A 25,586-nucleotide genomic window follows, 5' to 3' on the forward strand; every position below is an offset into this window, starting at 1 on the left:
TTGGCTCAGTGTTCCTAAAGTTTTTAGTGAATATGCACAGCACTATTGGCCATGAGGCTTCAGATCTTGGCAGAAACACACACACTATATGCCACATAGGCACTTGGGGTATCTATCTTAGCTGGATTTGGGATGTTGCTGAATGTTGCATAGTTGGTACACATACAAAGAGAGAATTATTGGCACCTAATATTTTTTGCAATAATAATTGGACAAAATAAACACTAGATAATAATTCAATGGGCAGTACAGTGGTGTAGTGGTTAGCACTGTCGCCACACAGCAAGAAGGTCCTGGGTTCGAGTCTAGCGGCCGGCGAGGGCCTTTCTGTGTGGAGTTTGCATGTTCTCCCCGTGTCTGTGTGGGTGCGCTCCGGTTTCCCCCACAGTCCAAAGACATGCATCACACACACATCACATTATCTCTAGCCGCTTTATCCTTCTACAGGGTCGCAGGCAAGCTGGAGCCTATCCCAGCTGACTACGGGCGAAAGGCGGGGTACACCCTGGACAAGTCGCCAGGTCATCACAGGCCAAAGACATGCAGGTTAGGCTAATTGGTGGCTCTAAATTGACCGTAGGTGTGAATGGTTGTTTGTCTCTGTGTCAGCCCTGCGATAACCTGGCGACTTGTCCAGGGTGTACCCCGCCTCTCTCCCATAGTCAGCTGGGATAGGCTCCAGCCTGCTTGCGACCCTGTAGAACAGGATAAAGCGGCTACAGATGATGGATGGATGGATAATAATTCATATTTTCCACTTGGATTCTAAGGGGGGAAAAAACCCTGCTGAAAAACCTTGTTCAACATTCTAGAAAGAGACTTAGTGTTATCATGTAAATGTAAAATATACATACTCTATGTTGCCCAGTGAGCAGATACAGTATGAATTAAAAAGAGGTGAAAAGAAGTAACTTGTTGATTGCTTTGAAACTGGAACAGACTGTCAGATTTCATATTCTGCCTTGTTGCGTTTTTCCATTCCGAGAACTTATCCACCACCACACACCTACACTCTCTCCTTCCACCCTTGACTCTCTCCATCTTTTCTTTCCACTGTCTGGTGCATGGTTGTCCCAGTGTCCAGATCCAGTATCACATACAGACACAATGCCAGCTCTGTGCTGCCCTCAGTGTTTTGTGCTCTGCAGCCCAGCCTGTACAAAAGAGCTCTTATACACACAGACAGCACCAAAGCATGCTGTCAGGTGCCTCCTACCCCCAAAACACCCCCCACCCCCACCCTACAAACTGCAGAGCCTTCTCACATTCCTCTCAGTATACGCTCAGTGAAATATCTTACAAAAACGCTTCATTATTTACTGGGAATAAGTCACTGGGAGTGTTTATGCACAACAATATATACACAGTACAGTCTACTGGATCGATACTCAATTTTTTGTTATTTTGACTTTTTCATCTCATCTCCTCTCATTATCTCTAGCCGCTTTATCCTTCTACAGGGTCGCAGGCAAGCTGGAGCCTATCCCAGCTGACTACGGGCGAAAGGCGGGGTACACCCTGGACAAGTCGCCAGGTCATCACAGGGCTGACACATAGACACAGACAACCATTCACACTCACATTCACACCTACGGTCAATTTAGAGTCACCAGTTAACCTAACCTGCATGTCTTTGGACTGTGGGGGAAACCGGAGCACCCGGAGGAAACCCACGCGGACACGGGGAGAACATGCAAACTCCGCACAGAAAGGCCCTCGCCGGCCACGGGGCTCGAACCCGGACCTTCTTGCTGTGAGGCGACAGCGCTAACCATTACACCACCATGCCACCCTATTTTGACTTTTTTTTTCTGTAAATTTAAATCTGAAAAAAGTGAGATCATTGTGTCAAAAAGACTTTAAAAAAAGGCCTTGCAGTGCAACACTGAAAAAGAAACTGATCATCTGGGCTGTCTGTGGGCTTTTGCGCACCCATTAACTGCAAATGTTTCGCAAACTGATCATCGTATAAAAATATTATGTTAACTGTCTGGCTAATTTGCTTCCTTCAAATGGGAAGAAGAAAAGAAATCTATATGAGAATTCCATCATTACTCAATCAAAATGTATGCATACTCTTAAAATAGAGCTAACACACTTGTCCTCCTGTTGTGCTGGACCTCAGAATAAAAAAAAATGTTTATGTATAGGTGACCAAATGACTGTAGAGGACACGTTGAAGATAACATGAATGATGAAGGTGCCGTTTTAATTTCAAATATGATTGTGTCACTGTGATATATGGATACACATACACTCCTTTTCCACCAAGGCGGTTCGATGGCTGGTTCTGAGCCGGTGCCTAATCTTAAACCAGTTCTTTGCATTTTGACAGCCAAAAAAACTAATCTTGGCCATGAAAACTGGTTTGAGAGTGGTACCAATGCATTCCTGGTTTAGAACCAAGAACCATGTAGGTCAGGGGTTGGTAGTGAGATTATGATGATCAACAAGACCAACTCAAACTTTGTGACTGCCATTTAAAAAAAAAAAGTAATTAGTGAAGCGTCTCGTCTGCATAATCCAGTAGTCCACAGTTTTTGTTCTCGTGCTTTGTGCTAGTGTTGTGGGGAATATGGAGATGTATACAGTGACGTAATGATGTGGTTCTGTGGTGGCTCTCTAGCCTGTGGAAAAGCAGACTGATTCTTAGAAGGTTCACACGTTGAACCAGCTCCCAATCAACACTAGCACCTAGTTGTTGTTGGTGGAAATGGGGTAACAGAGTCCTGGCAGCCCAAACTAATGACTTGGCCAGGATATAATACAAGCTGTTGATTGGACTGAGAAGTGAAATTTGCCCTCATAGCTTTAAAAAAAAAAAGCCAACAAGACCCTAGACATATTTTGGACGATGGTAGTTCACTTCAGTCAGTTGATTACTTCTGCCTTCTTCAGTGCTTTAAGTGATTTTTAATAAAAAATACAGTTCAGCTGATGGTGTGTGAGAGAGTTTGGCTGTGTGCCTGACACTTCTTCATTATCACAAAGCGATCTGCTAATTAGATGGTTAATTTTAGCCATCCTAAAATCGAAGCAATTATCACCATCTTTATGGTGTTTCAGCATCTCCAATAGGGAAGGACATACTTCTACATGCATAAGAGTTGATTTATATTTCCTCTTTCTTTCATTGTCTTTCTCTCCTTTTCCTTCAGGATCCGTCCCCAGCTGGCACGGGAGAAGATAGAGGGATGTCACATCTGTACATTTGTGACCCCTGGTGAGCCCCAGGTCATTCTCGGAAAGGACAAGGCGTTCACATTCGACCATGTGTTTGACATGGAGAGTGAGCAGGACAACATCTACGCTAACTGCACAGAGAAGTTGATAGAAGGCTGCTTTGAGGGCTATAATGCCACTATCTTTGCCTATGGACAGGTGTGTGTGTGTGTGTGTGTGTTTTTTGTTTACTCCAAACTGTGCATTTGCTTAATCTTACGCTATAGAAAAATCACATGTTGTGAAAGATGGAACATTTTAGATGCTAACTTACACATGAAAATCTTTAGCAGCCCACGTTGTGCCCTGGATAGCAGCCATGTCTAGACCAAGTTTCGTTGCATTTGGGCCTAGACATGTCAGTTCTGGTCCAAATGCCTGGTACTGTCAGCTGTATTGTGGCCCAAAAACCACCCAGTCCTAGGCTGCCACATTTAAGGGTTTTATGCACGGGCGATTGCTCTAAGACAATGAGGGAGGCTCGGCCTCCTCTAAAAATGACGAACATCGTGTAGGATGAATTGCGCTAGGCTTATGCTACAGCCAACCTAATAACATTGCTATCTCAGATCCAGAATCCTAGAAATATATGTGCTCAACCCAACTACAGTGCGAAATCATTCCGTTATAGCTTTCCCCAGTTCGCCTAATGTGTGCGTGAGTTTTTCCCCCTCGTGACAGCGCGATGCAGCCCAGCCTCAGTGGACTTCAATGGCATTTGGGAGCTATGCGCTTTTCAATCTCAAAATGCAAGACGATTATTGGACAAATACTGCGAAAACGCCCGCCCACCGGACTCCCAGCCTCAGTGGACTTCAGTGGCATTTGGGAGCTATGCGCTTTTCAATCTCAAAATGCAAGACTGTTATTGGACAAATACTGCGAAAACGCCCGCCCACCGGACTCCCAGCCTCACAGTGGGAGGGACATGGCAAAGCTTTCCGCGAGGAGACTGGTGATTGGTGAAAGCGGCCGGATATTTTCTTTGATTGACAGCTCGTTTCAAATATAGACAGGCAGCGGTGAATTTCAGTTCAGTCCCATGCGGATTCGCAAGTGCTGTGGTGTATTGTGAGAGATCAGCTTACATTTCGATTTCATTCATTACATACGGTTTCTACCAGCTTTTTTAGTTTGTATATATTTTCATTGTAAATAAAGTGTAAATAGGGCGGCACGGTGGTGTAGTGGTTAGCGCTGTCGCCTCACAGCAAGAAGGTCCGGGTTCGAGCTCCGTGGCCGGCGAGGGCCTTTCTGTGCGGGGTTTGCATGTTCACCCCATGTCCGCGTGGGTTTCCTCCGGGTGCTCCGGTTTCCCCCACAGTCCAAAGACATGCAGGTTAGGTTAACTGTAAATTGACCGTGGGTGTGAATGTGAGTGTGAATGGTTGTCTGTGTCTATGTGTCAGCCCTGTGATGACCTGGCGACTTGTCCAGGGTGTACCCCGCCTTTCGCCAGTAGTCAGCTGGGATAGGTTCCAGCTTGCCTGCGACCCTGTAGAAGGATAAAGCGGCTAGAGATAATGAGATGAGATGAGATAAAGTGTAAATATAGTGTTGTCAAGTTTGCTATCTTAGTTCCAGAAATTTCATTTATTTGAGTGACTGAACTTGAACTTGAGGGGGCTAGTCAGCTAGCAAGAAAGCTGCGCACGGATGCCAAGCATTGCTGATTTAATTTTGGCGAAGCCATTTGCCAGTCTTCCTTTCGAGGAAAAAATTAAAATTAAAGAGCAGGGTAGACCAACGCCTCAAATTGACTTCGTGAAAAAGGTAGGGAATAATACTCGTTCCTTTCAGCTCTCCTGATACGAGAAAGTGAATTGGCTAACAGCAAGTGACCCACATCAACAGCAGTAAATAGGCTACTTTAGTAATATGTCATGGATGGACCAAAAATATAGAATCTATTTAAAATGTTTATGCTGAGTATATTATATTGGAATATATATTTTTCTGGATATGAATTAAACACAGCTACAATGTGGAAAACATTTTTAAACAAAAACACAGCTGAGAACATTTCACACTACAGACCTGGATTAAAAGTGAAGGGTTATCAAAATTGTCAATAAAACATTTCTCAGTCAAAATAAGTAAAATATAGGGAAAGTGTCATTGAATGAAATGTGTGGCACCCAGCTCTATGTGATCAATTTTTAAACAACATGCCACAATTTTAAAATATAAAATGTTAAAATATACCCCCCCCCCCCCCCCCCCAACACCACTATCATGTATATTGGACAGTAGGCTAATGGGCCAAAAGAACCTGTTATTTCACAGTTTGTGACCCTGCCAACAATCAGCCAGATCAGAGGCAAGAGTATGGGTAAAATTGATGTGTTTTTTCTTTTAAAATCTGGAAATATCGTAACCGACAGCCTCCCCTGTTTGAAAGACTACCAGCCGCCACTGGTTTTATGGTACTTCAAATCTGGGCAAAACTTTCTTAAATGCAACCATCCATGTTTAATGCATGTGTGACATTTCACTTTTGGGTCAAAGGTGGTGTTAACATGAGTTCTGGTCTATATGATGCCTTGGGCTCATTAAGGCTTTAGTTGTAGCTGTGTTCTAGCAGTAAGATTAACCTCATCATTCAATGGTAGCATCATTTATTTGCTGTCTGAGGCGTTTTTATTACTCATTCATTTATCTTCAGCATTCCTGGTTAGAGTTCTGACTGATTTGGAGACTTTCCTTGCATGTTATGTTCACTTACAACATTTGTGTGGTTTATGTACCAGAGATAGTCATAATTAATCTTAACAGAAGCATTTTTACATATCCTTAAAAACAACCTTTTGTTAAAGCACTTTCTCTAAACAGCAAATGGCCAATAGTATCTTAATAAGCGGACATGTGAGGGCCCTAAGTGACATTTTACTTGCCTTTCTGCACCAATCAAGCCTCTCAATTTGTAGACCACAAGTTGACCTCCTGTAAAACCCTGAACCATAATACTGTATATACATACATTTTTATGCATGGTCCCCTAATACATATAATAGCTATCACATATCAAAGTAATATCATATTTAGCAAAACAAAGAAGGAAATTAATTAAGTGTTAAAGGTGCTGACTGCAAAGTTGAATTCTGGGCAAAATGTTCTATTTCTATTGCCGTTGGAGTTTTGAGATGTTTTGCTGCTGCACACACTGTGTATCCTGTGTGTCACTGTTTTGCCGAGATAAAATTTTACGATTCCAGAGATGTGAACAATAATATCACGTGATCATCGTGGGGTGTGCTTGACCTACTTTTAACCAAAACAAGTCAATATGGGCAAACATGGCAAACTCGGCTCTCCTGCCAGCTGAAAGCCAGCGGAAAAGAAAAGGAAAGCCTGCCTAGTGAATGCAATTGCAAGATAGAGCAAGGTTAAGCCTAGGTCACAACCAGCTGTACTTGCTCCTACGGCCAGTCTACGTGCAAAAAACGCAAGAAACGCACGGAGGGCGCGCATGTGACGTGATTTTCGAGCCGTAGACTGGCTGCAGACCGGCTGCAGAGGTTCTTTGTCATGTCAAACAAACTCTACGGGCGCTTACGTTTTTTTTCAGGTTGCAAGACAAACTTACGGCCAACGTGCGTCTTTCTCCACGAACAAAAAAAACGCAGCGATTTGGGAAACGCCAAAAATCGCACGGTCAAAAAATCGTATGTCCGGTTGTGACCTAGGCTTTAGATGATGTAATTTTCTGGACAGATAACTAAATCATTCTAGCTAGCACTTAGCTATCTTAGCCTTAGAATGCATAGGCTCGACTCCACAGTAGCGAGTATGGAGTTATACACCTAATGTTTTTTGATCTTACAGAGGAAGAAATATAACACAAAAGCAATGACAGAGAAAAGATATATTCTTCTTTTGTTTCACTGATCTATTCATGAATGTCAACCACAGATTACATACCTGTGGCTCAGAACTCTGAGGTCGATGCAGAGTCATGATGTTTTCCGCGCGTCGCCATCTTTATGTGACGCCATCTTGGTGTGACTGTGCTAATTAATTAAAGCTCCTTGTGTTTGGCTGTTTCTGTAGGGCCGTACTGTTTACCTCAAGAGGTAGGATATTCGGTTCCAAAATGGAGAAAAGCTACCCTCAGGACATTAAAATGATCACTTCTCGTCCGCATGATATTGTTCTTGCGAGACATAGGAAAATGCCATGCTCAATAAAAATTTTTTGAAAATTTTAGATGACTTTGCAGTCAGCACCTTTAAACCATAGCTGGAAACTTGGAGACCTATTTTAACAGTTAATATTATAGCGAAATGGTGAACCACAGCCTCATCACAGCCTAAACATATTCATACACTGCTTCAATCCTGAGATTCACAGGGTACACTGAGAGGGGAATTACACAACAACAACATAATGCCATCTGCTTGGTATACCGTGCACAGTTGTGATACACTCTGTCCCTAGGATAAGCCCACGACATTCAGTGTTCTTAAAAATTACAGTCGAAAACAATCCTGTAAATTAGCAACCCTGAAACTAGGTTAATATCGACAAAGCTAGACTTTAGTATTATCAGTTAGTTCAGAACAGTTAAGAATTAATAAATGGTCATAAAGTAAATGCAAGCATTATTGATGACTATGGAATTAACAATATATAAACATTTACTAACTAGCAATTACCAATACACTCATCTGTTTACCCATCCATTATCTATACCTCTTAAATAAAATCATCCTTCCATCCATTATCCATAACCGCTTATCCTGTACAGGGTCGTGGGCAAGCTGGAGCCTATCCCAGCTGACTATGGGCGAGAGGCGGGGTACACAAGTTGCCAGGTCATCTCAGGGCTGACATAGAGACAAACAACCATTCACCGCTACAGTCAATTTAGAGCCACCAATTAGCCGAACCTGCATGTCTTTTGGACTGGGGGGGAAACCCACGCAGACACGAGGAGAACATGCAAACTCCACACAGAAAGGCCCTTGTCAGCCACTGGGCTCGAACCCAGAACCTTCTTGCTGTGAGGCGACAGTGCTAACCACTACGCCACTGTGCCGCCCTTAAATAAATCATTACAATGAAATGAACTACTTAGAGCTTACTGATTTGCTGTCCTGTCCCATATAGTTCTGAAGTTATTTTTTTGTTGTTGTTTTTGCAAATACTCTTCTGTGTTATACGGGTTTCAAATAGCAGTCTCAGCTAAAATGTGCTGAACAAACTGCAGACATGAGGAAAAAGGAAAATAATCATACTGTTTTGGGATCCTAAACAAAAGTATACAAAGGTTTTCTTCACGTGCTGTTCCTGGCTGTGAGGAAGCAACATGTTTAGCATTTTCCCTTTTGTTTGATTTAACCGTGCTACTGTTTTACATATGTAACTGTGCTCATGGTAATGACATCACAACCAAGTCAAATGAGAAATGTTCTTTTTGCGTCGTCTCCTTGCTGGCTGCTTAGTATGTTTGGTTTGTATAGACTTTGGGGAAAATGGTTCATTTTAAAACTTCATCAAGCCCTTTGACTTTTGATTTTTAGCTTTTCCATGATACAGTTAAAATCGTTCAGGGGTCCATGTAGATAAACTGAATCCCTGATAGAAAAGCAGAATTCTCTGTCTGCCACCCAGTTTGTTTCTAACATTCTCTCTCTCTCTCCACCTAGATTCTCACTTCCCCTGGTTCTTTTCATTGCCATGACAGCTGAACTCCATTAAATTACTCTTTTAGAGAGGCTTTTATCAGATCATCTCTCTCTCTCTCTCTCTCTCTCTCTCTCAAAAGTGAATACATTTAATTTTTTAATCATAACCTATATAATGTACCTGAATATTTCAGGTTGTGTCATTACTCAAAGCTGCTGTGCCTGCATTTTAGCTGTTCAGGTCTTTTACATCTTGATATTAATCCTGGCTTTATCCACAGTGCCTTTCATGAAGCAGTCAACCAGATACCAGGAAATGCTGGCATTTTCCATTCATTCACTCATCACTCACCACTTTTTCATTTACTTACTCATTCACTTCCCTACTCACTAACTCATTCACTCACTCACACCCTCAATCACACCACTCATGCACTCATTCGCTTACTACTCTCTCACCCATTTGCTGATTCCACTCACTCACCACTCTCTCACTCGCCACTTACTCACTCACACCACTCATACAGTTACCACTCTCTTTCTCACTTGCTGATTAACTCACTCATTACACACTCACCACTCTCGCACTAACTCAGTATTTCATTCCCTCACTCACACATCACTCACACAACTGATGCACTTTATCACTCACTTTCACATTACTCAGTCTCACTCTCATACTCGCACATCTCTCGCTCACTCGCACATCTCTCGCTCACTCACTCTCACATTACTCAGTCTCACTCTCATACTCGCACATCTCTCGCTCACTCGCACATCTCTCGCTCACTCACTCTCACATTACTCAGTCTCACTCTCATACTCGCACATCTCTCGCTCACTCGCACATCTCTCGCTCACTCACTCTCACATTACTCAGTCTCACTCTCATACTCGCACATCTCTCGCTCACTCGCACATCTCTCGCTCACTCACTCTCACATTACTCAGTCTCACTCTCATACTCGCACATCTCTCGCTCACTTGCACATCCCTCGCTCACTCACTCATCCCTCGCTCACTCACTCGCTCAACTTGCACATCACTTGCTCACTCACACATCACTCGCTCCCTCAGTGACTCACTGTAATATCTCCTTTCCTTGAACATTATATTCTTTTCTATAAATAAAAAAAGTTAATTCAATTAAACCTCACCTGGTAGGTGCTATTTATCTATGACCCATCAGCACAATAAGGAGAGGTCTGTTTTGCAGACTGGTTCAGGGAAGACGTACACAATGGGCACCGGCTTTGACGTGAGCATACCAGAAGATGAGCTGGGCATCATCCCGCGGGCAGTCAGTCACCTTTTCAAAGGCATCGAGCAGAGACAGCAGGCTGCAACAGAACAAGGACGCCCAGTACCCGAGTTCAAGATTAATGCTCAGTTCCTTGAGGTATTTTCCTTACTGAGAATGTCTTCCTTGTCATGCTTATTGGGGTTCACCAGTTTAAGCAAAGATCAGCTGGTGGCCTTCTACTTTCCAGTTCATGGGTTCAAATCTACACCCATCTGATCAGATCTTTAACCCCTGAGCTACAATACCAAATATTATACAGTTGATATTTGGGAATAGCAAACACAAAGGTTGACCGTGCAGTCATGAACGCAGACCATGATCTCATGACACACAGCCAGCTTTGTTTGTGCTCGATGGCGTCCCCTGCACTGGCTTCTGTTGTTCCCATGGTGACGCTCTGTTTGGTGTCCAAAGCGTTAGCTATTTCAGGAGCTACTTAATTCAGATGAGGATTATTTACTGCATCTGTCTCACTCTCCCTCTTCCTCTTCTGTACATGCTCTCAAATTAAATCCTCACCCAAATGTCACATTCAGCTGTTTGAAATGGGGAGGAAGAGGGGCCGAGGTTTATAGCCAAGAGTTTCTCAATATTCTTTTTATGTGACCTTCATTTAGGCAGATGTGATGTAGCCAGATCTGTTAGTATGGTTCACAGTATTATGACATTAACAGTTGCTGCTTGTTTACCTTTGTGATATTGGTGCAAATTTAACCAGAGAACCACCATAATAAAAATATAATGTTTACAATATTGCTGTATATTTTATTATCAATATCCTAATCATGAACAATGGAATATGTGAGGGTTTTGTCTCTTCGGTTTAATGCAAATTAGGATTAAATTCTGTTTCAGCTTTTCCTTTTTGTAAATTTACCCGTAATTAACAATAATGTGTATTTTTTTAAAATGATCTTTTCTTTTTCACTTATATATGATCGTGTGTGTGTGATGTGATGTGACTGTAGTTGTATAATGAAGAGGTTCTGGATCTCTTTGACTCCACACGTGATATGGAGTCCAGGAAGCAGAAATCTCACATTAAGATCCATGAAGATGCGAGCGGCGGCATTTATACTGTGGGAGTGACCACACGCACTGTTTCTTCAGAGGCTGAAGTAAGCATATGTTTGCAAGCATATTTGTTTATTATTATTATTATTTTAGAACAATTGACCGTTGCATATTCTATTTTTTAAACATATTTGCTATTCTTTATATTGTGTGTTGTAGATGATGCAGTGTTTGAAGCTGGGCGCTCTCTCACGCACCACAGCAAGCACTCAAATGAACGTACAGAGCTCTCGCTCGCATGCCATCTTCACCATCCACCTGTGCCAAGTGCGCGTGTGCACAACTTCAGACAACGTAAGAGTCATCCTTTCTTCTCATGCTAGCTGCTAGCGTTCATGATCAGCTTTTCAGTTTCAGTTCCACTGCTTTCAAGAATACGACATAAAATATAATACATACATGATGACACTTTATTGTATAATTTCTTAAATTTTATATATATATTTTCAGAGTTGCTTATCTTATTGAAGCAGTCTGACTGAAGTATGTTCCCTCTTTTCCTCTTTCAGAATGACACTGAGACTGATAACCGGCTGGCCAGTGACTCGTCTGACATGGATGAGTTTGAGACGCTAACAGCAAAGTTCCACTTTGTGGATCTGGCAGGTTCAGAGCGACTGAAGAGAACCGGTGCCACTGGGGAAAGAGCCAAAGAGGGCATCTCCATCAACTGTGGACTGGTGAGAGCTGTCACTCGAGATTTATGAATTTGCTAATTGATGTGCGAATTTATATGCAGCATTTAACACTGTTTGTTTAACTCCTTACCTTATATCTATGATGCAGTTGGCACTGGGGAATGTCATCAGTGCCTTAGGTGACAGAAGCAAACGATCAACACATGTGCCTTATCGGGATTCCAAACTTACTCGCCTTCTCCAGGATTCTTTAGGCGGCAACAGGTTTGTTTGTAATGAATCAGCCTTAAAAGACATGGTACAGACAGACCAGTCTAGCTTTATTTAACCTCTGGGGTTTACAAGCAAGTTCATTTTGATGATAATTTTTAATGGGATGCATAATACCTGTATGACAGTTGCGTGAAATTATTATTAGCTCATCCGGCCGACAGGCTGATGCCATCATGTGTTGTCTGTCCGGTGTCGTCCACATTTCACGAAAATCGCTTCTTCTCTCTCAATTCTTTACCGATTTTTATTCTTTTTGGCAGGAAGATAGGTTTGCCTGGGGTGCATATAGCTTCTACCCAAATTTGCATAATTGCAATTATTAATGAAGATATGGAGTAATTACGCCCTAACGAGCAGTTTTCACACAAATCGCGTCTTCTCCCTCAATTCTTCACCGATTTTGATTCTTTCTGGCATGAAGGTAGGGGTATCTAGGGCGCATATAACTTCTACCCAGATTTGCTTAATTACAGTTATTAATGAAGTTATGGACTAATTAAGCCTTAATGAGCAGTTCAACAAAAATCGCTTCTTCTCGGTCAATTCCTCGCCGTTTTGGATTCTTTCTGGTAAATAGGTCGGTATTCCTAGGGTGTATATAGCTTTTTATATATATGCTCAGCGTAAATGAGTACACCCCCTTTGAAAAGTAACATTTTAAACAATATCTCAATGAACACAAACAATTTCCAAAATGTTGAAAAGACAAAGTTTAATATAACATCTGTTTAACTTATAACGTGAAAGTAAGGTTAATAATATAACTTAGATTACACATTTTTTCAGTTTTACTCAAATTAGGGTGGTGCAAAATTGAGTTTTGCACCCACAACAAAAACTACTACATCTAGTACTTTGTATGGCCTCCATGATTTTTAATGACAGCACCAAGTCTTCTAGGCATGGAATGAACAAGTTGGCGACTGTAACAATTCCTGATGTGGGTGGAACACAGAAGCACGGCAGGCGAGAGTTGATGTTAGCCAAACCACTTTATTCAGCTTTTCAGCTTGCTTGCTTTCTTTCTCACTCATTCATTCACTCACTCATTCATTCATACAAGCATTGTGGTTGGGGAAAGAGCTCCTTTTCTCTGCTCTCTCTCTCCTTTTATGCTCCATCCCTGTAACTAACACACACACACACACACACACACACACACACACACACACACATTATTGACAGCAGGTGGAATGACTTAACCACTTACCTTCCCCAACCCCGCCCTCCATTCACAGACTGCTGCTTGGCCACGCCCCCGCTGCCACATACCCCCACCGCCCGACTCAGGCTGGGGAGCCGTCCGGCCTGAAGATGACACCCCCCCCCGATGGGACAGGAAGTCAACACGGGGCGCTCCTCGCCCTCCACCTCCTGGGACAAAACGGCCCCCAGCCCTCTGTCCGATACATCAGTCTGCAAAGTAAAGGGGAGAGAGAAGTCAGGGGAGTGTAAAAGTGGCCCCCCACACAGTGCAGCTTTTACCTCAGAGAAGGCCTGTTGGCACTGCTCCGTCCACTGGACCGGATCTGGAGCCCCCTTTTTAGTGAGATCAGTTAGCAGGCTGGTGACGTCCGAGTAATTAGGTAGAAACCTACGATAATAGCCAGCCAGCCCCAAGAACCATCTCACCTCCTTTTTGGTCTTGGGCCTTGGGCAGGCCGCAATCACTGCAGTCTTGTTAATTTGGGAACGCACCTGCCCATGGCCCAAGTGGAGCCCCAGATACCGTACTTCCACCCGCCCAATCGCACACTTTTTTGGGTTAGCTGTGAGGCCCGCTCACCTCAGCGACTTTAGAATGGCCCTCAGGTGTTCCAGGTGCCGCGGCCAATCATTACTGTAAATTATAATGTTCTCTAGATAGGCGGCCGCGTAGGCAGCGTGAGGGCGGAGGACCCTGTCCATAATCCGCTGGAACATAGCGGGTGCCCCAAATAACCCAAAAGGGAGCGTGACAAATTGGTGTAATCCAAACGGTGTGGAAAAGGCCGTTTTTTCTCAGGATAGAGGAGTCAAGGGGATCTGCCAATATCCCTTTGTTAGATCCAGTGTCGAATAAAAGCGAGCAGCGCCTAACCGATCAAGCAAATCATCAATGCGAGGCATTGGGTATGTGTCAAATTTAGACACCGCGTTGACCTTTCCATAGTCCACACAGAACTGGACCGACCCATCGGTCTTGGGAACCAGGACCACTAGGCTGCTCCAGTCACTGTGGGACTCCTCGATTATGCCCATTTTGAGCATGGCCTTGAGTTCGTCCCGAACCACCTTTTTTTTGTGTTTGGGCAATCGGTAAGGGTGGCTACGCACTACCACCCCTGGGGGCGTTTCGATATGGTGTTCTATGAGGTGAGTACAACCAGAAAGGGGCGAGAACACATCGGAAAATTCCTTTTGCGACTTGGCTACCTCCGTGAGTTGGGCCGGTGAGAGGTGGTCTCCACAAGGGACCGGAGTGGCCCAAGATGTTATCTTTTTTACCTCCAGCCCCAGCTCCGCCTTCTCTGGGACTGCCGATGCCAGTGCCACGGGGACCCCCTCATTCCAGTGTTTTAAAAGATTGAGGTGGTAGATTTGCAGTGCCCCGCCCCTATCTGTTCGCTTCACCTCATAGTCGACGTCCCCGACTCGCCATGTGATCTCAAAGGGCCCTTGCCACTTGGCGACTAGTTTAGAACTCGACATGGGCAATAATACGAGCACTTTGTCTCCCGGTGTGAACTCTCTAAGGCGCGTGCCCCTGTCATACAGCCGGCTTTGACGTTCTTGTGTCTACTGTAAATTCTCCTGGGTTAGGTGCATGAGGGTGTGGAGTTTTGCACGCAGGTCAAGAACGTACTAGATTTCATTTTTACTCGGTGAAGGTCCCTCCTCCCAATTTTCCCGTAGCACGTCCAGAATGCCCCGCAGCTTACGCCCATATAATAATTAGAAGGGAGCAAACCCCGTGGAGGCTTGCGGGACCTCTCGTACTGCGAACAACAGGGGCTCGAGCCACTTATCCCAATTACGCGCATCTTCACTTACGAATTTGCGGATTGTTTGAGTGTTTGGTTAAATCGCTCTACTAAGCCATCCATTTGTGGGTGATAGACGCTGGTGCAGATAGACTTAATCCCCAGTAACCCATACAGCTCGCGCAGTGTGCGTGACATAAACGAAGTGCCTTGGTCTGTCAGGATTTCTTTCGGAATCCCGACCTGGGAGATAAAGCGGAAGAGTGCTTCTGCAATACTGCGTGCTGAGATATTGCGGAGAGGCACTGCTTCTGGATATTGCAGTGCATAGTCCACTAGAACTAAAATAAAGTGATATCCCCGTGCTGACCGATCTAATGGCCCGACGAGATCCATCCCAATTCGCTCAAACGGGGTCTCGATTAGAGGAAGCGGGCACAATGGCGCTTTTGGAGTGGCCGCGGGATTTACTAATTGGCATTCATGGCATGCTGCACACCACCGATGGACATCCCCGCGAATCCCTGGCCAATAGAACCGGGCCATTATTCGGGCTAGTGTTTTGTCTTGCCCCAAGTGTCCAGCCATGAGATTAAAGTGAGCCGCATGGAATACGAGTTCCCTACGGCTCTTTGGGATTAACAACTGGGTTACTCGTTCCTTAGTTTGAGTGTCCTGGGTCACTCGGTAGAATCTATCTTTAATAATGGCAAACTAGGGGAAGGTCGGTGCCACACTTGGCTGAAGAGTTTGACCATCGATTACTCTCACTTGGTCAAACGCATGCCGCAGAGTCTCGTCTCGCGACTGCTCTAACGGGAAATCCCCAAGGGAATCTCCGAGAGAGGGAGGAGGAGCGGGCTGCTCCTCACTCTGACGCGATGTTGACATAGACAGCTCTGTGACAGCTTCTCCCGCCAATGCCACACTGGGATCTTCCCGTGACCTACTAGGGCAGAACCCACTACATGTTAAATATTCCATTAGTTTTTTAAATCCCGGCCAGTCTGTACCCAAAATCAACGAGTAGGTAAGATGGGGACTAACCGCCGCCTTTATTCTATGCATTTGGCCCCGGAATAGAATATGGACAGACACTAGAGGGTAATGGTGAACATCCCTGTGCATACACAACAACACTTTCACCGCTTGTGCTCTCCCCAATGCCTCACCTTGCACCAGGCATTGGTGAATTGAGGTCTGATTACAACCGGAATCGACCAAAGCGTGATATGTATCCCCTTGAATACTCACCAGTATGCGATATGCTCCGGCCCGATCAGGGGCGGTTTCTGGTGCGTCGGGGATCCAGATTACAGCACCCACCTCCCTTGCGGAGCTCTGACTTTGGAGATGCTCCGACTCCCCGCTGCGCCAGCACACCGGCCCAGGCTTTCCCTCTGCACTGGTATTATGGGTGTCACTCACCTGAGGGGGAGATAACACAGACACAGAAGAGGGAGAGGGGAGGACACCACGAGTGTGACGGGCCAGCTGGGGAGGAGCCAGCTGCTGCCTCCGTGGCAGGGAAACGGGGTGGAGAGGGGGACAAGAGACAGGAGAGAGAGAAGAGAAGTGAGGGGAGACACTTCATCTGCCTGCCATTGTAGCCGCCTCCAGATGGTCCTCCGCTAGCTCGATGGCTCATTCCAGTGACGCCGGGCGGTGACACTGGACCCATTCCGCTGTTCCTTCCGGAAGTCGAGAGATAAACTGCTTCAGTGCCACCAGATCGATGATCTCGTCGGCGTTGTGGTCTTCCGCCCTCAGTCACTGCCGGCAGGCGTCCTGGAGCTGCTGGCCAAATGCAAACAGCCAGCCGACCTCCTCCAGTGCCAGCGTCCGGAAGCGCTGGCAATGTTGCTCCGGGGAGCGGCTGAGCCGCTGCAGGATGGCTTTCCTTAGGTCAGCATAGACCAGTGGGCTGTCAGGAGGGAGCTGCTGCGCTGCGAGCTGCGCCTCGCCAGTCAGGAGCGGGAGAAAGCGCGCCATGTGCTGCTCCTGCAGCCCACGCCTCAGCTGTTTGTTCGAAGAGAGCGAGGAACGCTTCCGGATCATCCTGCGGTCCCATCTTCGTGAGGGTGGCGGCAGCGGTGGCCGACGGCCCTGCTGACGTGAGCAGGTGCCGGAACGCCTGGCGATCTTCTTGCTGGGCCAGCATCAAGACTTCGAAGCGTTGCTGCCCCTCCTTCTGGAGGGTGATCAGCGCTTGATGCTGGTTCTGCTGGGCGGTAGCGAGGGCAAGGATGAGCTCTTCAAATGGGGAGGACTCCATGGGGTGGTTCCCTTCTGTGCTTCCGGGTTTCGGCACCACTGTAACAATTCCTGATGTGGGTGGAGCATAGAAGCACGGCAGGCGAGAGTTGATGTTAGCCAAACCACTTTATTTAGCTTTTCAGCTAGCTTGCTTGCTTTCTTGCTCGCTCACTCACTCATTCATACATGCATTGTGGTCAGGGAGAGAGTTCCTTTTCTCTGCTCTCTCTCTCCTTTTATGCTCCATCCCTGTAACACACACACACACACACACACACACACACACACACACATATTACTGACAGCAGATGGAATGACTTAACCACTTACCTTACCCGACCCCGTCCTCCATTCACAGACTGCTGCTTGGCCACGCCCCCGCTGCCACAGCGACATTTTGCAACATCAATCTTTTTCCATTCAACAATGACCTCTTTTAGTGACTGGATGCTGGATGGAGAGTGATGCTCAACTTGTCTCTTCAGAATTCATCTCATCTCATTATCTCTAGCCGCTTTATCCTTCTACAGGGTCGCAGGCAAGCTGGAGCCTATCCCAGCTGACTACGGGCGAAAGGCGGGGTACACCCTGGACAAGTCGCCAGGTCATCACAGGGCTGACACATAGACACAGACAACCATTCACACTCACATTCACACCTACGGTCAATTTAGAGTCACCAGTTAACCTAACCTGCATGTCTTTGGACTGTCGGGGAAACCGGAGCACCCGGAGGAAACCCACGCGGACACGGGGAGGACATGCAAACTCCACACAGAAAGGCCCTCGCCGGCCCCGGGGCTCGAACCCAGGACCTTCTTGCTGTGAGGCGACAGCGCTAACCACTACACCACCGTGCCGCCCTCTTCAGAATTCCCCAAAGAAAATAATTTCTTTCCACCACAAAGGTGAAGGCTACAAGAAGATCAGCAAAGCTTTACTTATCAGTCAGAGTACTGTAGCAAAAGTGGTACAAAAATTTAAGAAAGATGGAACTGCAACCATCTCACAGAGACGTCCGGGTCGTCCACAGAAGTTAACACCTCTACAGGAGCATCTTCTGATGAGAAGCACTGAAGAAAATCGGCATGCAAGTTCACTGCAGTTATCTAAAGAAGTAGAAAGCCAAACTGGGGTAACTATTTCCCGTGACACAATACGGCGTACACTGTAGAGGAATGGCATGCATGGATGCTGTCCATGAAAGAAGCCTCTCCTAAAGCCCAGGCACAAAAAAGCCTGCCTAGATTTTGCCAGGGCCCATGCTGAAAAAGATGAAGACTACTGGGACTCTATACTCTGGAGTGATGAGACAGAGATAAATGTTTTTGGAACTGATTGCTTCAAAACTGTATGGCGTCACAAAGGTGAGGAATACAAAGAAAAATGCATGGTGCCTACAGTGAAACGTGGTGGTGGCAGTGTCCTTATGTGGGGCTGCATGAGTGCTGCTGGTGTCGGGGAGCTGCATTTCATTGATGGCATCATGAATTCACAGATGTGTTGCTCTATACTGAAAGAGAAGATGCTACCATCACTCTGTGCCCTTGGTCGTTGTGCACTTTTCCAACATGACTAAACATGCATCTAAGGCCACTGTTGGATTTCTGAAGAAGAACAGGATGAAAGTGATTCAGTGGCCAAGTATGTCTCCTGATCTGAACCCAATCGAACACCTATGGGGAATTCTGAAGAGACAAATTGAGCATCACTCTCCATCCAGCATCCAGTCACTAAAAGAGGTCATTGTTGAAGAATGGAAAAAAGATTGATGTTGCAAAATGTCGCCAACTTGTTCATTCCATGCCTAGAAGACTTGATGCTGTCATTAAAAATCATGGAGGCCATACAAAGTACTAGATATAGTAGTTTTTGTTGTGGGGTGTACTCATTTTTGAACCACCCTAATTTGAGTAAAACTGAAAAAATGTGCAATCTAAGTTATATTATTAACCTTACTTTCATGTTATAAGTTAAACAGATGTTTATATTAAACTTTTGTCTTTTCACCATTTTGGAAATTGTATATACTGTATAAGTGGGCCACTTTAGATTGTTCCTTTTGGATTAGACAGGGCCGGAGTGAGCTACGCCGTCATTGGTGGTCTCATTATTATTATTATTAGTAGTAGTAGTAGTAGTAGTATACAAGTTCTAATATATTATAATTAAATGCGATTGATTGTGGTATTATGAGTTTAGTCAAAGTTAATTAAAGCTAGTTAACAATTGATAAAACATTCACAGTGGTGTATTATGTTTTTTTTAGTCAATGTGGCAAAGTAACAGTCTAAATAAACTAGATTTCTACATGTAAAAGAATATTAACTTATGAAAGAAAAGCTTGTTTTCTGTTTCAGTAACAAAATGAAACCAAATTGGCTGAATTGTACGATATTCATGATTTACTAAATGTTGAGTAAAATAATTGTGATGAGCAATTTATTAAAGTGCTGCTTGATTACATAATGGTTAGAATTTTGAATGCATTTTTATAGATACGTATTCAGGTATACTATACTAAGAATTCTTCATTTTTGTCTGTTCCACAGCCAAACAGTGATGATAGCCTGCATAAGTCCATCAGACCGAGACTTCATGGAGACGCTGAATACCCTGAAGTATGCTAACCGAGCACGTAACATTAAGAACAAAGTGATGGTGAATCAGGACAAAGCCAGTCAGCAGATCAGCGCCCTGAGGACGGAGATCGCACGGCTGCAAATGGAGCTCATGGAGTACCGCACGGTGAGAGGGTTATATCATCATACTCTATAAGCTATACAGATCTTAATTCTTATACATGAAACATAATAACTAATGAAATGCTGTTAGACAACCCCAGTTTCAAACAAAAGTCCCTGCAGCAGATAGTGAGGACAGCAGAGAGGATCATTGGGGTTCCTCTCCCACTCATCTCCCAACTCTATAAGAAGCACGTTGTCCCCCATGCCAACAGCATAGCAGAGGATAAGTCCCATCCATCACATGCACTGTTCTCTCTCCTGCTGTCCGGCAGAAGGTTACCGTAGCATCCGAACCGTCACTGCAACAGCTTCTTCCCCAGGCAGTCAGAGTCGTCAACTCACCGTTACCCCAAAGAACTGAGAGTTCAAACTGAAACTACAGTTTTCTCATCCATTTGGAGACACATGCACAATGCTACTTTGCACCTGTCTTTGTCTGGTCATTTATGTTGTTTATTGTCCTTAGATAGAAAGCTAGATGTTTACTTAGATAGCTATAGGTAGTTATTTATATACCTTGTTTTGAAGTATTTTATTTTCTCTATAAATGCACCATGGGGAGCCTGAGGGAAACGGTATTTCAATGCACTGTATGCTTGTATATGGACATATTGACAGTAAAGCTATCTTGAATCTGTCTGGTCTTTACAAACACAATGGCAATTCCAGTGTAATGCTTCACTGATGTGCTGAAATTCACAACAGCGGTGTTTTAGTTCATGAATTCGGGTGTGATGTTGGGTTTGGCTGTGTGTGTAGGGCAAGCGTATGGTTGGTGAGGACGGTCTGGAGAGCATCAATGATATGTATCATGAGAACTCCATGCTGCAGACGGAGAACCAGAACCTACGTGTGCGTGTCAAAGCCATGCAGGAGACAATCGATGTCCAGCGAACTCGCCTCACTCAGCTCCTCAGTGATCAGGCTAATCAGGCTCTTGCTAAAGCTGGTATGCTGTGTGCATGTGCACATGTATGTATGTGTGCACGTGTGTGTGTGTGTGTGTGTGTGTTCCAGTAACCATAACATTTAGCCATATTATAAGAAGCACACTGCTTTGTAATTGTGTCATTATGAAATTCGCTTGTCATATGCAACATACAGTATGTATTGTGTACAGGGGAAGGCAGTGAGGAAATTGGGAATATGATACAGAACTACATCAAAGAGATTGAAGATTTAAGGTAAGGATTTTTTTTTAATGTTATCATTTGTGTTAATGACCTAAAAGAAGGAGTTCCGCTCTCTGACTGATTCCGACTGAGGTCATTGCTGTGCAGTAGTTGGAGGTATAAACTTAAAACATGGATCAGATAGAAAACCAGAAAGGAGGAATATCAGTTTTGCAACTGTGGGTGGATTCTTTACTTCTGTCATGACAAATGTCACTTCCTGCAGGAGGATTGTCTCATAGTTCCTTTAAATATTCCAACATTGGCCCAGCTGAGAAGCCAGACTGTGGAAAATTTAAAGAGAAATAAAGTAATGGTGCCAAGTAAAAGTTCCCGATCCTGACCTGAGATCCAGTTCCTGTCTGTATTTTTGAGTTTGTGTTTTGCATGTTCTCCCTGTGTCCATCTCTGGATTGTCTGGTTTCCTTCCACTGACCAAAAACATTACAGAGTAAACAGTAGGGGAACCGGTTTAGCTAAATTTCCCCTAGGTGTGAATATGTGAGTTGATGTGATTGGGCTTTCTAACCTTGTTATTATTCTGATTTTATTTTGATCTTAATATGTCCATCATCTTCTCTTAGTTATTCTTTAGCAGACGTTGCTTACTCAGGCACCTGTTTGACTCGAGTTGGCTTAATAAGTTAAAATAAAGACAAAGCAACATGTGCATGCTGTATGTTGGGTCATGCTAAATTAGCTTGAATAATTAAATCATGGGATTGACTTCTGTAAAGTATGGACAGTACTGTACAAAAGTCGGTGGCATGGTGGTGTAGTGGTTAGCACTGTCCCCTCACAGCAAGAAGGTTCTGGGTTCAAGCCCAGTGGCCAACAAGGGCCTTTCTGTGTGGAGTTTGCATGCTCTCCTCATGTCCGCGTGGGTTTCCTCCGGGTGCTCCGGTTTCCCCCACAGTCCAAAGACATGCAGGTTAGGCTAATTAGTGGCTCTAAATTGACGGTAGGTGTGAATGTGAGTGTGAATGGTTGTCTGTGTGTCAGCCCTGTGATGACCTGGCGACTTGTCCAGGGTGTACCCCGCCTTTCGCCCGTAGTCAGCTGGGATAGGCTCCAGCTTGCCTGCGACCCTGTAGAACAGGATAAAGCGGCTAGAGATAATGAGATGAGATGGGACTTCTACATTATCAAGTCAGTACAAAAACATTTGAGTCCAAAAATTCGTTTTCCGGCACAAAATTAAATGTTACAGAAAAAAGTTTGTATCTGAGCAGCATATTATATAAGAGAGCACTTTTCAGATTAAAAAAGAAAACATAATGAAGGTTGCTGGGTTTTGGTGCAAAATTAAGAAGCAAGTGTGACAATCAAAGTGTCCAGAAGAACTGTGGCTGGTTCTGTAAGATGCTCAGTAAAACCTACAGCTCATTTCCTTATCAAACTGCACTAACTGTACCTGAAACTACTAATTTTTAAAGCAAAGGGTCGTCTCACACCAAATATTGACTGACTTTCATTTATTATGGCATAGTGATGTTTATAGTATTTTTTTAATGTTGAAACATTTCATTTCATTATTTTTTTAAGCCATTTTTTGGTCTACAGCATTTCTTTACATGTACCTAAGATAGTACTTTATATAAATATGGCTGATAATCAATGTAATAAAGAAAATGTCCGTCTTGGGTACATTTGCAAACAACATATTCCTGAGTCATAGCATCTGGAACAACAGCTCAACCAGCCATGTTTTTCGAGACTTACATTAAAGATTTAGCAATACAATAATACAATATCGTGTTCTAAATCGAATCCTTGAATAAGTGCAAGCCTTTAGCATTTTGTTTATCTTTTTTTGTCTTTTAGGGCAAAATTATTGGAAAGTGAGGCAGTGAATGAGAATCTGAGGAAGAATCTGTCCCGAGCGTCCACTAGGTCGTCTTTCTACGGAGGGTCTGCGGCTTTCTCTCTCGGTCCTGACCCGTCCCAAGAGACGGCAGACATCATCGAGCTGGCTAAGAAAGATCTGGAGAAACTGAAGAGGCGAGAGAAGAAGAAAAAGAGAAGGTAAAACGAAAGGCAGTGAAGAATCGCAGCATGAGGCTTGTTCTCTCTGTGTGAGGTGCTATGGGGAGGAGAAGTTGTCTTGGTAACACCGTCCTCGTGACGGCTCATCCTGTGAAGCTGATACAGTGTTCTCTGAGCAGTGGGTGTGTGTGGCTGCTGTTAGCTGTACAACTACATGCAGGAATGTCATCTTAATGACTTATTATTATTATTATTATTATTATTATTATTACAACATTCTGTAGTAACATTGGCTAGTCTGCCATTTGGGGCGCTGCTGAGTTACGTTTAAAGAAATAACAAGGGAATTATGTGGTAGAATCTCAAAAGCTGAAGACAGGGTAAGCGATGTCATACACAGAGATCTGAGATCTGTGGCTTTTCCTCATTCCTCACTCACTGATGTCCTCTTCCTTCCTCTTCTCCTCTCCCTGACCTTTGCCCTCTACCTGTGAAGGCTCCAGCAGCTGCTGGAGGAGAGGAGAGTGGAGGAGGAAGAGGAGATGGAGGTGGAGGAAGACAGGTTTGTCATTGTCAGTGTCTTCCCTCTTAAATCCTCATAACCCTGTCCCTGGCTATTTTACCTCTCTCTCTCTCTCTTTCTTTCTTTCTTTCTTTCTCTTTTTTTTTAAAGCAGGTAGTTGCCACACTTGGAAGAGAGCCACCAAAAGAGTGTCATTTAATGATGCATTATCATGTGATCTATTATTACAGCTTTATTACTCTTATTTACTGCTTACTCCTAACATATTCATGTGTTTTCTATTTAAGACAACACTCATTCTTTTCACTGTGGTTTGGGAACTACCTGATCATTAGTAAACCATTGCTTTCGGTTTATGTTTTCGGAACACAATGAATAAGAACAAGCAATTTTCATTTCTTTTTAATGTTTCCTTACTCAGTTGTAACCTTTTCATCGAGGTCCGTAGGAATGCTTTGGCCTTTAATGCGCTTTTATTTTTGTTTATCCACAATGCTGCATTTCATCTCAATGCAGCAAAGTTTTGTTTCGTTTGGTCGCAGCTTCCTCACTGGATTTATGACATACTTATTCAACAAATACTAACTTTATATTTGTGTCAAAAAAAAATATAAATGATACTCAGTGATTTTTATAATGAAAATTGTTATTGTAGTCGAGAGTTGACTGAACAATGACTGTTTTTTTTTCTAAACAGCGCAAAGACACGAAATTTGTTTCTCTCTTTTAAAATGGCCATCTAAAGACATTTTGCCAGTTTGAATTAATTCATTCTGATTGCAGTGAATGTGCGATGTATACAAGTTATACAGTGCCCTCCACTATTATTGGCACCCCTTTTAAAGATTAGTAAAAAGAGTTAGAAAAATCCACCTTTTGAAGTAGCTTCCTTCATCTCGCACTGAAAAAATGAGAGAAATCCAACTTTTAATTGAAATAAATGTATTCAGAGAAAAAGAAATCCCTCATCAAGCAATAATTATTTGATTCAATCAGATAGAAATGCCCTCAGTCTGTTTCTCGATCAGTTATTGTGTCTACTTGAACATTTTTTATTCTGAATGAGCCATCAGTCTGACTTTTAACAGAATATATTTACCTGCTTGTAAACATAAACGTAGCTATTCATGATTTTCACGCTGTGACTCCAAAAAAAAAAAAAGGTGAATGAAAACCTGAAGCAAAATGGCATCACAAATCACAGAGTATCATTAAATTCTGTGTGTATGTTACCCCTTTTCCACCAAAGCAGTTCCAGGGCTGGTTCGGGGCCAGTGCTTAGTTTGGAACCGGGTTTTCTGTTTCCACTGACAAAGAACTGGCTCTGGGCCAGAAAAACCGGTTCCAGGCTAGCACCAACTCTCTGCTGGGCCAGAGGAAAGAACTGCTTACGTCAGCGGGGGGGGCGGAGTTGTTAAGACCAACAACAATAGCAAGACCGCAAGAGGGCGCCATTTTTAAATAAGCGACGAGATATCATGGATACAGTAAAGCAGCAGTCATCCATTATTGTTGCTGCTTGTTCTTTTTCCAGGGATGAGAATTTTCCACCGATTGGCGGATTTCCGACTTTTTCAGACCAAAATGATCGTTTTTGAGATCGATGTAAATCCGTTGAGAAATTTTTTTTTGGGGGGGGGGGGGGGGGTATGATTAACGATCTGTGGTCACCTTATAACCAGACATCCCAAGTGTCCCGGAAGTTCCAGGAGTCTCCCACATATTGATAGAAGCGAGCAAGAGCGTGCCCGCGCAACATTAAGGTCTGGATCACGCATCTTACAATGTACGCGTGCGAGGGA

At 44.0% G+C, this 25,586-nt stretch overlaps 1 protein-coding gene across 5 annotated transcripts in view; it reads left to right on the forward strand.

Annotated features, from left to right (window-relative positions):
* The window catches only part of kif21a (kinesin family member 21A), an 88,246-nt gene that overhangs the window by 21,610 nt on the left and 41,050 nt on the right, over window positions 1-25,586 (forward strand). For all 5 annotated transcript variants that reach the window (XM_060914938.1, XM_060914940.1, XM_060914942.1 and 2 more), the window contains exons 2-11: window positions 3,159-3,381; window positions 10,066-10,248; window positions 11,121-11,270; window positions 11,386-11,520; window positions 11,736-11,906; window positions 12,013-12,128; window positions 19,909-20,104; window positions 20,863-21,052; window positions 21,224-21,287; window positions 23,100-23,300. In XM_060914938.1, coding sequence (XP_060770921.1) covers window positions 3,159-3,381; window positions 10,066-10,248; window positions 11,121-11,270; window positions 11,386-11,520; window positions 11,736-11,906; window positions 12,013-12,128; window positions 19,909-20,104; window positions 20,863-21,052; window positions 21,224-21,287; window positions 23,100-23,300 — 1,629 coding nt within the window. The remainder of the gene's footprint in view (window positions 1-3,158; window positions 3,382-10,065; window positions 10,249-11,120; window positions 11,271-11,385; window positions 11,521-11,735; window positions 11,907-12,012; window positions 12,129-19,908; window positions 20,105-20,862; window positions 21,053-21,223; window positions 21,288-23,099; window positions 23,301-25,586) is intronic.

This window comes from Neoarius graeffei, chromosome 2 (assembly GCF_027579695.1).
Source record: "Neoarius graeffei isolate fNeoGra1 chromosome 2, fNeoGra1.pri, whole genome shotgun sequence".
In the NCBI taxonomy this organism is placed as follows: domain Eukaryota; kingdom Metazoa; phylum Chordata; class Actinopteri; order Siluriformes; family Ariidae; genus Neoarius; species Neoarius graeffei.